The sequence below is a fragment of the Capricornis sumatraensis genome, chromosome 6 (assembly GCF_032405125.1).
Source record: "Capricornis sumatraensis isolate serow.1 chromosome 6, serow.2, whole genome shotgun sequence".
NCBI lineage: Eukaryota > Metazoa > Chordata > Mammalia > Artiodactyla > Bovidae > Capricornis > Capricornis sumatraensis.
In genome coordinates this window covers 70,756,482-70,770,094 of record NC_091074.1, presented here as the reverse complement: position 1 = coordinate 70,770,094, position 13,613 = coordinate 70,756,482, and the positions used below count along the sequence as shown (strand labels likewise).

Sequence of the window (13,613 nt, the reverse complement as noted above, 5' to 3'; positions counted from 1 at the left end):
CAATTTGCCTAAATCCTCTTTATAATAACAATAAAGTTATCTTCCAAAAACCAGATCAAAACATTTGGTACATTTCTTTCCATGCTTTTCAATATATTTAAAAAAATTTTATTTATTTGGCTGCACTGGGTCTTAGTTGGGACATGCGGGATTTTCACTGTGGCTTGTGGCTCTAGAGCACACAGGTTCAGTGGGCTCAGTTGTCCCATGGCCCATGGGACCTTAGTACCTGGACCAAGGATCAGACCAGGGTTCCCTACACAGGAAGGTGGCTTCTCAGCCACTGGATCACCAGGAAGTCCCTCAATGTACTTTTTTATGTAATTGAGATTACATGATATAAGGAAATTTTATTCAATTTTTTCCATTTAACATTATACCATAAATATTTCCCCATGTAGTTTGAAACTAGCTGCTTAATATTCCATAGTAAGTATATTCCATAATTTCTTTGACCATTTCCTTTTTGGAGGAAGTTCAATCTCAGGAAGTTCTGCAGAATTGTAGGACCTAAAGCTAGAAACTCCTATGGAAAAAATTTCACTGAGACTTTCATTCTAACCTAAAACCTAAGGTTATTTACTAGTGACATATTTGAAATGTAATTGCAGGCATTTGCCCTTTTCGTTAAAACTAAAGAAGTTCCAGCACCTCCTTGTGAATGTAAAGAAAAATGGTGGAAATGCTGTCAGCAACTATTTACAGACCCAACCAGCATCCACAGACACGTGGCAACACAACATGCTGATGAGATTTGCCATGAGACTGCTTCTGTTTTAAGGCAGCTGGCTGTGACATCAAGCACCTCCAAGAGTCTTGAGTCTGCAGACAAAAGGAACCCTTTCAAAGAGGACCTTGCCCGTAACCAAGAAGTGTCTACTTGGCTCCCTGATATAAGCTGCTTTAACCCTGATGAGCTGATAAGGTAAGAATTTCATTCTGTACCTTTTGTTTCATAGAAAAATGTTTTTCTAGTTGGAATGAGATACCACCCGTCCACTAAAATGGCAGATCCTTAAGGCACAGAATTTCTCTACTGCCTAAGCTAGGGCGATAAACATGTTCTGTGTGTCATAGAAGACCACAGCCTATGCAGTAGCGTATACCCATGCAGCTGGCAGTGCACTCTAGGTATCTGGGAAGCCATCCTATGTCTTTACTTCTCTCGGGAGAGGTAAAGAACAGAAAATGGTATTTCCAAAGAGAAGTCGGAAGGCCCAGAGATGTTCATGATTAGAAAGTGTCAGCTTAGAAAGGGGTTTTTATTACCAGATGCGGTTTTCTGAGCTGAATATGTTTTAGAAAGTAAATTAACTTTTAGAACTAAGGCATAGGGTTAGAAGTTTAGATCTGCCTTTGAAAACCTCACCGCATCATAATATTATGTTAATTGTAGAGGACAGATTTCTGACTTTAAGGAATTCCTAAACTATTCAGTGAATAGAAAATGCCCACATTTGATACACTTTTGTCACTGGTTTTAATACCAGTTCCTTTTGCTTATCAGAAAGAAGGGAAAGAAAGAGAACTGAACTTGGAGTTAGACTTGAGCTAGTCATTAAATTCTTCATACCTTTACATCCGTACCTCTAAAACTGGAAATGATGCCTGCTCTGCCTACCTCACAGAAGTGCTCTAAGAATTATATAAAATGATGATGGTAAGAGCTCACATGAACTGTAAAGTGCTATACAAATGTGGTCTCTTCATTTCTATATGGACCTGCTTTTTAGAAAAACAAAGAAAAAGGATACACAAAACATTTAGCAGATGGTATAAGACAAGCTATGCAGTTATCAGTTAAAATTGTGTGGCTCAGACGATATAGGAATTTAGAGAGAGGAAAACAGATACACTAATAGACAAGCGCGTGTTAGACGAGACTGGGCCCTGAAATAAGAGGGCACTGATGAGAGAGTCACAGAGCTCAGAGCTGGGAGGGACCTGAATTACCATCTATGACCGCATTCTCTAAAATATCTCTACAGCACTAGCTCTGGAGGGTGCTCTCAGGTATTGAAAAGAGGTGCTAAAGACAATTAAATTGGGGAGACATTAGGTCAAAATGTTTGTTTTTTACGGAGCTTCCCAGAGCCTTCAATATATGAGGGGCTTTCACTGTGACTTTCAAAGAGGGAGATACTGTCTGCAGGATTTCTCAGACAGGTGATTTCATGGAACAGCTTCAGAGCACACTTTGAGAAAGCAGTTTATGTCACTCCTCTGGTTTTACAGTTGAGGAAATCAAGGCTCAGGGATAAGACACCCACCCAGGGCCCATGAGTGAGTGAGTGAGCGAAGTCGCTCAGTCGTGTCCAACTCTTTGCGACCCCATGGACTGTAGCCCACCAGGCTCCTCCGTCCATGGAATTCTCCAGGCAAGAATACTGGAGTGGGTTGCCATTTCCTTCTCCATGGCTAGTTAGTTAAAGGCAGCACCGTGCAGTGGGAAGAGTGTGGATTCTAGTGTCAGAAGACTAGTGTTCCGTCTTGACCGTCACTTTGCATCTATTTCATGCCGGATGAACTGGGCTCAGTTCACTGAGCTATAAAATGGTGATGATGATAACCTGTCTCAGGGGTAAGAGGATTACATGAAAAAATGAAAGTGAAACCATTTTGTACAGAGAGATTCAAAACAGATACTGCCTTTTCTTAGAGGATAAGCCAGAATGGACTCAAATTTAAAAAGGAGTTATTAATACCTGTTTCATGGATATGATGATTAAACAAGGAAATCAAAGTAAGCTCACTTTTTAGAAAGGAAGGAGTTTGGTGCAGGTATTGTCTTCTTTAGAGCAAATACAGACCAGAGTTGCTTCTCAACCCAGGAGAAGAATGATAGTTAGGAGCCAGGGCAGGCACGAGTCGCTCCAGTAGGCCTTCCCTCTTGACTGTGCCTGAATCTGCTTTATGAATTGCAGCCTCTTCATGCTAGTGACTCATTTGCTCTTTCCCCATGGTTTTCTTTTTATAGTGGCCAGGGCAACGATGAAGGGGAGGTGCTACTTTATTACTGCTACTGTGACCTAAAGGATCCTGACTGGGTCTGTGCCTGGCAAACAGCTCTGTGTCAGCACCTGCACCTCACGGGCAAGGTAACACTTTCTCCCTTATCACTTATCCTTCACAGGGCTTATCGCCTCCACCTTGGTTTGCTTGTTACAAAAAGGATTCACCAGTTGGTTCTTAGAAATTAGCCAAATCCTGCTAAGCATTTAAATAGAATACTAAATAGCTATTAACATGATGTTTTCTGTTGGTGGGAATATAAGTTGGTACAGCCACTGTGGAAAACAGTGTAGAGAGTCTTCATAAAACTAGAAATAGAATTACCATACGATCTAGCAGTCCCATTCCTTACAATAATATATATCCAGACAAAACTAATCCAAAAGATACATGCAGCCTTGCATTCATAGCAGCACTATTCACAATAGCCATCAACAGATGAATGGATAAAGATGTGGTACGTACACATATACATATACTGAGATACTACTCAGACATTAGAAAAGAATGAAATGACGCTATTTGCACCAACATGGATACAACTAGAAATTATTACAGTCAGTGAAGTCAGACAAATACTGTGTGATATCACTTATATGTGGAATATAAAATATGATATAAATGAGCCTATCTATGAAATAGACTCATGGACATAGAGAACACTTGTGGTTGCTAAGGGGGAAGAGGTTGGGGGAGGGATGGAGTGAGAGGTTGGGGTTAGCAGATGTAAGGTATTATGCATGGAATGGATAAATAACCAAGTCCTACAGTATAGCACAGAGAACTACAGTCAGTATCCTATGATAAACCATAATGGAAAAGAATATTAAACATATATATATATAACTGAATCACTCTGCTGTACAGTAGAAACTGGTACAACATTGTAAATCAACTACACTTCAGTTAAAAAGAAAATGGTGTTTTATAAGACTATATAAAGGCATAGACCAAGGATTAGCAAACTTTAGAGCCACATACACATAGTAAATACTTCAGACTGCACAAAACTACTCAACCTTGGCATTTTAATATGAAAACAACCATAGACAATATGTAAAAGAATGGGTATGGTCAGGGGTTTCCCTGCTGGCTCAGTAAAGAATCTGCCTACAGTGTGGGAGACCAGGGTTCGCTCTCTGGATTGGGAAGATAACTGGAGAAGGAAATGGCAGCCCACTCCAGCATTCTTGCCTAGAGAATCCCATGGACAGACAAGCCTGGTGGGCTACAGTCCACGGGGCCACAAAGAGTCGGACGTGACTGAGTGACTGAGCACAGCACATGTTCCAGTAAAACTATGTAAAAGTGGGCATTATATTCTGATTCTTTGCCTGATAGCTCAGTTCATAAAGAATCTGCCTGAAGGATCGACCCTGGTTCGATTCCTGGGTTGGGAAGATCCCCTGGAGAAGGGAAAGGCTACCCACTCCAGTATTCTGGCCTGAAGAATTCCATGGACATACAGGTGTGATACCAAGTTGCTTCTTAATTTTCCTAGAACATGTCAGTCCTTTACCATTTTGTGGTTTTGTTTCCTTTCTCTCTTGAATTCAAGAGGACAGGAGCTTTGTCCTAACCGACTGATGTACTGTCAGTGCTAGAAGGGCTTCAAATATAGCAGACAGTAAATATTTGGAGAAGGTTGAATGAAAAATGAATGTTTGGAATGAAACCACAAGCATGTGTATAAAAAGATGACAGGTAGTAAATATCAAAATGTTGGTCATGATTATCTCTACATGATAGGATTATGGATTTTAAAAAAATCTTTGATAATTACATATATATTTTTTCCCTCTGGTTATGACACTAACCTTTCCTACACTTGTCCCAGGGTTTTATTCCCTGAGGCAATCACTGGATCGGTGACATTTTTCACACCCATGTTTTCTTGCAGATAGTGACTGAAAGTTGCATTTACTTCATCAGTTCATCACCAAGTCCTGACATTTCTGCCTCTAACATATCCTTTGATCCTCCGTTTCCACCTCCTTAGACCTAGCCCCACCCTCTCTTACCTCATTCATTTCAGTAGCTTCCGGACTACTCTCCATTCTTCCATCTTTGCCCCCATTTAATCATTTTCTACACAGTAGCCAGAATGATCTTAAAAAGTAAATGAAATCCTCTCCCTCCCTCCTCACAATCTTTCAGTGTCTGTGCAGTGTATTTAGAGTAAAACCCAGATCCTTAACGTGCCCTTAAGTTTCCTGCATACTTTGGCCCCCTTCCACCTTTTCTACTTATCTGATGCCATTCTTTACTCATTGCTGCTGCTGCTGCTAAGTCGCTTCAGTCATATCTGACTCTGCAACCGCACAGACGGCAGCCCACCAGGCTCCTCCGTCCCTGGGATTCTTCAGGCAAGCAGACTGGAGTGGGTTGCCATTTCCTTCTCCCTTTACTCATTACACTCCAGCAAAATAGCCTTTCAGTTTCTTGGAGCCCACACATTTTTTTTGGTGCCTTTGGTCCTTTTTACAAGAAAACTTTCTTCAAGGAACTTTCCCACACCCACTCATTTCTCCTAATTCTTACTCAGTCTCCACTTCTCAGTTTTAATGACACTTCGTCAAAGACATCTTTCCAGACCTTTAATCTAATTCACTTTTCCGGATATACTATTTCACTGCATCTTGTAGTTATTTTTCATAGCACTTGTCAGTTTGTGACTTTTATCTTAATATCTGTGACCTTCCTTAGTTTGTAAGTTCCCAAAGGGCAAAAACTATGTATTTTTTACTCACTATGTCTGCAATTCCTGGCAAAATTGCTGGTGCATTGTGAAAAAAAAAAAAAAAAGAACATTTGTGGCTTATATACATATATCATCATCTATCTTTAGAGAACACCTTGAAAGATGGAACAGAAACCTGAGTGCACAAACAGGCAATCAATCTCTGTAGTTTGGGGCAAGGTGAACTGGCAGTGAGGGTCTCTGTCCACAAGGTGGCAGCACCTGCCTGGCTCTTAGGTTTAAATTCTAAGGCTTCAGGGACACATGCCAAGTTCTCAAGTTTCGTGTCGGTAGGAGATTTGGAAGAATGTTGGCATTTGTAGGGAAAGGGGAGAACTTGAAAATTCTAGAATTATGGAAAGAAGCTTCTGACCCCTTGCTATATACTTCTTACTGCCTCAAGAAATTTGAGCAGATGCGTTAGCGGCTTTAGAAGGAAAATTATAAGAGATGGACCCCAAAAGATCTGGTATTGAATCCCACATCTACCACCTCCCAACTCTGCCCTTGGGTAAATTACTTGATTTCTCTTAAATTACTTGATTTCTCTAAGCTTCTGTTTCCTTTCCTGTCAAGTGGGAATTATATCTACCTTTCAGGATTATAATATAAAGACAGAAACTTTATAATATAAAGGTGCTCATTAAATGCTAACTGTTGCTCTTCATCTCTGAGATATAAGGCTTTCCTCACCTAGCAGCTACTTTGAAGGTTTCATTTGAGGAATCCTTCAACAGGAGTTGAAAGTCTAATGCATGGCTTTTAGAGGTTGACCATCCTCAGTATTCAGGGAGTGCACATACTTATATTTTATTTGGGTTCTGGGATTAAAATAACATAGGAAAGAGTCTTCTGGCTTACCCAAAAGACAGTTACACAGAAGCCCGTACCTCTTCATCATATTTGCCCCTGTCAAAGACAGTTTTGGGGTAGATTTCTGGTTAATGCTGGCTGAGCTCTATTTTTCTATGTTGTCCCTTAAAAAAATGAATTGGTAATAGGTGCAGTAGCCTGTACAGCAGAGATGGCATATGCTTCCTGCTTCCCTGTCAGCCCAGATCAGGCTCACTAGACTGCATCTCTCTCAAGGAGCCTAGATGTGACTCAGAATCATGGAACTTTGGAGAGCTACTGCCAGTGAGTAGGCCCTGGCTTGTGAAATGAATCCCATTTCTATCCATGCTCTAAAGAATTGAGCCAAGTGAGACAACAAGCAAGTACCTTCTCTAGGCCCTAATAAAAGGGGAGCCTTTAAAAGTTTTCAAATTCTAATGCACTGGTAGGTATCATTGTTATAATTATTATATAAGTAGCAATGTAATAACATAGAACTTTGCTCTAAATTACTTCTCTTTCCAGAGAATACCATGATACACAGTGTTGCATTTTAGAAAGCTATGCTATGCTAGGTCACTTCAGTCGTGTCCGACTCTGCGACCCCATAGATAGCAGCCCACGAGGCTGAGGCTCCCCTGTCCCTGGAATTCTCCAGGCAAGAACACTGGAGTGGGTTGCCATTTCCTTCTCCAATTCGTGAAAGTGAAAGGGAAGTCGCTCAGTCGTGTCCAACCCTCAGCGACCCCATGGACTACAGCCTACCAGGCTCCTCCGTCCATGGGATTTTCCAGGCAAGAGTACTGGAGTGGGGTGCCATTGCTAGCTCTTCTAAAGATGATCCATCTTTAAACTTATCAGAAGGGTTTTGTGGTACCAGAACAAGGAACTTTGCAGGGCCCCCAGAGCATTGCCTCTTACGGTATGGGCCTTAATCCAGGCTTTAATGTCCCCCAACCAGTGAAGCATTTCAGAGAACAGAGGGTTTGAGAAGCCAGAAAGCCTCAGGTTTGGATTCTCATTTGCTCAGCAAATACACATCAAATGTCTGTTGTGGGCAGGTACTACTCTAGACACTGAGATGCAACAAAGAACAAAACAGACACAAGCTCCTCCCAGTAGGTGGGTTTGCAGTGGTGGGCTTACCTGCCCCCCGCCCCCCACCCCACCAACCATGCAGAGGGTGCTCGTGTGCATTCCCGGCCCTCAGATGTGCTCTGTGCTTTAGGACTTGAGGAATATCTCCTCAGCAGTTTTTCATTATTGGTTCTTCTTCATCTCTCTTATCAAGATGAAGAAATTGAGGTTCAGAAAAGAGAATTTTCTCAGGGCCACTTGGCAAGTTTAGTGGCAAAGTTGCATCCTGATTCTAGATCTGCTGCCCTGAATTTAGGTTAAGCCTTGGCCACTGGAACATCATAGCAAATGGGGCTTTCCAGTTGTTTTATCCATTTTATTCTCTGGTTCAGCATATGTTAACTGAGCACCTCAGCTGAGCTACGGGCAGTGCCATTTCAGAAAATTGCAGGCATCTTTGTGTGGCAACACTCTGGTGTCCATAGCAGTGTTTCTGCTTTTCCTGTTAAGTTCACCAATACACATGAACCTGTTCTGCCCTGCAGAAATCCGAACTGAGCTACAAATAAGCGCTTCCCCGGTGGCTCAGTGGTAAATAGTCTGCCTACCAACGCAGTCGGACACGACTGAGCGACTGAACTGAACTGAACCAATGCAGGAGATGCAGGTTCGATCCCAGGGTTGGGACGATCCCCTGGAGGAGGGCTTGGCAACCCACTCCAGTATTCTTGCCTGGGAAATCCCATGGAGTCAGACACAACTTGCCAACCAAAACAAAGAAACACGGACGGCTGCATTCCCCTTTTCACTGTATTGTGTCTCAGGTTCGAATTGCTATGGAAGGAATCAATGGGACTGTTGGTGGAAGCAGACTGGCCACCAGACTGTATGTCAGTGCCATGCTTTCCTGCCCTCTGTTTAAGGATTACCTGTGTAAGGATGATTTTAAGGTAAGAGAGATTGAAAATAAAATGGACTGAGAGCCATTTGCTTCTGCTTTAGTGCCTCTTCCCACTCCAGGCTATGAAGAAGATCACCATAAAGAAGGAAGCCGTGCTGGACAGAATACCACTTCCCCTCTAGGTCTTGAGGCAGCTCAGTAGAAAGAGTATGCTCCTTCCATCTTCCAAGTTGCCACCACGTGATCATGGGCCTTTTTATATAGAGTAAGGACGTTACAGCTTACACACACTAAACTCAAACTTAGCCATATTTGCTCACTTGAGAGACCACCTATTTCAGGGGATCACTGCGTGTTTAGTAAACCTGGTGGGATCAGATCAGCACTCGTACCACAGCGGGAATGAAGCTGTTGCTCTCTGAAGGAGAGACTTTATGCTTTAGTGTCATGGGTTACAGAGGTGGTGGCAAATACCTTGCTAGTACGTGTTAGTGTTGGTGATGATGGTATGAAAAGAAAAGGTTGTGACTCCTGAAAAAAGCTTGGATGCAATCTTACATATACAAATTGCTCGGTGGTATTTCAGTTTTATAGTCAAATACTTACTGCTATAGAAACACCGTTTAAATTTGACATTTCTACACATGGTAGATACGCAGTAAAGAAGTGCCAAATATAAGGTTACATCTGTTGTGTAATAATAGGGTAGCTGAAGTATTAAGAAACCTCAAATTAGGAACAGCTCTTTCAGTGGGAGAAGGGAGTTAGAGCATAGAATGTTACAGATAATTCAACTTAATAAATATCTTATACCTGGAGATGGGAAAGAAAGACTGTAATCTGTTTTGTTTCTCATTGGCTAGACCAGCAAAGGAGGAGCTTGCTGTTTTCCAGAATTGCGTGTTGGTGTGTTTGAAGAAATTGTGCCCATGGGGATCAGTCCCAATAAGATCTCCTATAAGAAGCCTGGTATGCTTGCTTTAAGAAACATTTTCCTTTTCTTCATAGGGACAAATCTTAATATAGGGACAAACCTTAATATAGAGACAAATGTGAAAGCTAGACATTCTGATCAGCAAGGGTTGTAATGAATTCTGTCTTCAGAATAGCTGTGGGGTGGCTGACACTTGCGTTATTCAGTGCTCAAGTTGGCTCTTCTCTTTGGTGCTCTGGTATTTGGAGACTCACTGCTTAGAATGACCTGGCTTAGTTATTCTCTTGGTGATGGTTTAGAAAGAAGTTGTTTTCTCTTTCCAAAGATAGCAATTTGGGAAGAGTATAATTATTACTTGTAAATAGTTCATCAAATGGATAAGACATACAGACTTCTTGCTACAGAGAGCTAGCAGCTTCCAACACTAAAGCAGTTTGTTTGCAAGTGCTGTAGAATGTTCTCTCTCCCCCTTCACTCATGGGTACCATAGGTGGTTGAAAGACATTTGTTTGGCTGGGGTTTTTGGTTTTAATTTTTACTATGAAAAATTTCAAACATTTTAAAAAGTAGAAAAAATATTACAGTGAACGCTCATGTTCCTATCCTGCAGCTTCAACAATTACAGATTCAAGGCCAACTTTCATCAGTCCCCACTCCCTTCCCCCAACCTAGATTATTTAGAAGAGAATCCTGATGTCATATCATTTCATTCCTATTTTAGTAGATCCTGCTAAAAAAATAAAGGATTTTTAAAAAATAAATAATTATAAAACCATCATATCCAAAACATTTTAATAGTAATTACTTAATATTATTGAATATCCAGCCAGGGCTTAAAATTCCCAGTTATCTCATAATTTTTAAAGTTTGTTTCTATCTGGATTCAAGTAAGGTCTTCTCATTGTGACTGAGCCTTTTAAGTCCCTTTTAACCTAGAGCCTCCATCTTTTATTTTCCCATGCAATGTATTTTTTGAAGGAATTAGAAAATTTTGCTTGTAGTATTTCCCACAGTCAGGATAATGCTGACTGCATCTCTATGTAATGTTCCTCTGTCTTTCCTGTGAATTCTAGTCACATTTATGGTAGTGCTGTCTAACAGGAATATTATGTGAGCCACGATGGAATTTTACATTTCCAGTAGGCACATGTTAAAAAGTAAAAGGAAACAAGTGAAATTAATTTCAGTAATACCCTTTATTTAATGCAGTGTAGCCAAAATATTATTTCAACTTGTATCCAGTGTAAAAAATTATTAATAAGATATTTTAGGGGCTTCCCTGGTGGCTCAGTGGTAAAGAATCTGCCTGCCAATGCAGGAGACACGAGTGTCCCACCTGGCTGCAGAGCAACTAAGCCAGTGTGCCACAACTATTGAGCCTATGCTCCAGAGCCAGGGAACTGCAGCTGCTGAGCCCACGTGCCGCAACGACTGAAGCTGGCGTGCCCTAGAGCCTGTGCTCTGGAGCAACAGAAATCACAAGAAGCCTGCACGCCGCACCTAGAGAGTAGCCACTGCTCACCACAGCTAGAGCAAAGTCCACGCGGCAACACAGACCAGCACTGCCAAAAAGAAATACAAACTGTAACAACAAAGAGAGATGGTACTTTCTTCTTTTGTGGTATACTAAGTCCTTGAAATTCTGCACGTGTCACCCTTATTACGGAGAAGGCAATGGCACCCCACTCCAGTACTCTTGCCTGGAAAATCTCATGGACGGAGGAGCCTGGTAGGCTACAGTCCATGGGGTCTCGAAGAGTCAGACACGACTGAGCGACTTCTCTTTCACTTTTCACTTTCATGCACTGGAGAAGGAAATGGCAACCCACTCCAGTGTTCTTGCCTGGAGAATCCCAGAGATGGGGAAGCCTGGTGGGCTCCCGTCTATGGGGTCACACAGAGTCCGACACAACTGAAGCAACTTAGCAGCAGCAGCACCCTTATTACAGCACATCTCAAACCACATTTCCAGTGCCCGTTAGCCACATGTTGGCTAGTGGCTACCATATTAGACAGCTCACATCTAGAGGCTTGATCAGATTCAGGTTTGATTACCATTTTTCTTTTCTTTCCTTTTTCCCCCAAGTCTACTTCATAGGTAGTATTGTCTCCTTTCATCAGGAAACAGGTCTGGCTGGCTCTATGTTCATTTTTTAATATGTAAATATTTAAAAAGGATAAGAGTTAAACCAGAGGGAAATGGGAGTAAGATACAAGCATCTGGGGAAGGAGACACATGTATGAGGACAGAAGGCCCCAAAGTCTGCTTAGTGTCCTCACCTTGGCAGGAGGACCTCGCCGGCACTACAGGACCTCGCCGTGGAGGTGAGGGGAGAATGGGCTCCAGGTAGTGCTGTGCGGCCTTCATTTGAGCTGCGTTGTTTGAAAGCACTTCTTCTAAGCAGGTCTATGTGAGTCAGTGATCAGGCCTCCACAGGGCCAGGAGAGTAGCCACAGTAATAGCAGCAGCAGGAACAGGTTGGGTTCCCTGCAGCTCCCTGTAAGGGGAAGGCTCAGCAGATTTCCATGCTTGTCATCACAGTTTTGAACCTCCCTTTCCACCCCACTGTTTTGGTGACTGTGTAATTATGTGCCAATCACATATAAAATCCAGCCTTGTTACATTCTTCCCTGCAGTCCTCAGATGGGCAGGCAGGAATCTAGCTCTGGGTCTCTAACCCCATCTGGTGCCCAGCAGCTTCACGGGGCTGTCGGGATCCATCATGAGTGGTAACTGACGCACTGGAGCCCCCACCCATGAGGTGTGGTTGCTCCCCTGCCAGATTCACCAAAAGTTCTTCACAAGCTACTGAGATGTCTGGACCCCTAAAGGTATAGGAATATTTCTCCCCTGGAGCGTAGAGAAGGCAAAAGGCCCCAGCAGACAGGTTCTTTGCTTTTCATCTCCTTGTATTTTACTTCATCTCCTTTCTCTCCTTCTTCTAGCCTTTCATCTTTTCTCTCTTGCTTCTTTCTCAAATTTCATTCCTGCTGTCAACCCCTTTTCTCCTTTACTCACGCACACAAACTTAAGACACATTCTTCTCTGTTTTTTTTTTTAGAGACTTATTCAGACTTTGTTCCATAACCATATGCTCACACCTGCCTGAGGTTCTTAACCTTGGACTTGATGTTGGTATAGAACAGTTTCTAAAGCCTATAGTCAAGCATATACATGTCCAGGCCCCTCCATATACAGGAACAATTGAACACTGGCCGTAACATGGACCAGCAAACCCATATGGCAGTCTACATCTCTACAGTCTGGCTTTTATCATTGGGTTAGGCCAAGTATGAGAATGCAGAATTCTTTGGCTAATTATTTCTAAACTGCCAGGTCTCTACAGCACTCATCTTAGGAGGGAGAATGAGGACATGGAATTACTAAATTCTGTCATTATGTTGATCAGATAGCATTATTTTCAGACACAATTCTAACTATGAAGAGGAAATGTTTAGGTGGGGAGGAACAAATGGAAATCATTGAGCTGGGCCCTGTGTGATTTGGTTTTATTTTAACCAATTTTTTGTTTGGTTTTAGGAATCCATTTATCCCCAGGTGAATTTCATAAAGAAGTAGAAAAGTTTCTGTCTCAGGCAAATCAAGAAGAAAGTGATACTATCCTATTGGACTGCAGAAACTTCTATGAAAGCAAAATAGTAAGTAAGAAAACCACAACTGAGTTTCTGCAGCACAGCATGTTTCTGAAGGGGACACTGTGTGCCCACCTGTGGCCTAGTCAGTGGCTCTCCTCCCGCTGCTAGCAGAGAAAACCTGAGCCTTTGAACCCAGAATCTGGTGAGAAAGGCTAAGAAAATACGGATTAAAGACATCTTGCACAAAATGAACTGTCTCCTATATGCCTACCCCTAGACACATGTCAGGATCTTGTCAAGTTTGCCTTGGGCAACCTCTCCAGTTCCCCAAGGTCTCTGAATGGGTAACACACAGCCCACCCAGCCTTGTTTCTAAGTTTTAGCTCTTGAAGTTTGAAAGGTCAGAGTATGGGATGAAAACGGCAGCGAGCAAGTGCTTCCTTGCCAAGGCAGGGCTGAGGAGTGGTGGTTGACACAGAAAGAATCTTTGTTCTTACCAGGTATGTTTTTCTGATAAT

General features: G+C 42.2%; 1 protein-coding gene across 2 annotated transcripts in view; it reads left to right on the top strand.

The window, feature by feature from the left end:
* TSTD2 (thiosulfate sulfurtransferase like domain containing 2) overlaps positions 1 to 13,613 on the top strand; it is a 28,035-nt gene that overhangs the window by 9,152 nt on the left and 5,270 nt on the right. For both annotated transcript variants that reach the window (XM_068973935.1, XM_068973936.1), the window contains exons 3-7: positions 612 to 925; positions 2,978 to 3,098; positions 8,488 to 8,613; positions 9,428 to 9,533; positions 13,040 to 13,158. In XM_068973935.1, the coding sequence (XP_068830036.1) occupies positions 612 to 925; positions 2,978 to 3,098; positions 8,488 to 8,613; positions 9,428 to 9,533; positions 13,040 to 13,158 (786 nt within the window). The remainder of the gene's footprint in view (positions 1 to 611; positions 926 to 2,977; positions 3,099 to 8,487; positions 8,614 to 9,427; positions 9,534 to 13,039; positions 13,159 to 13,613) is intronic.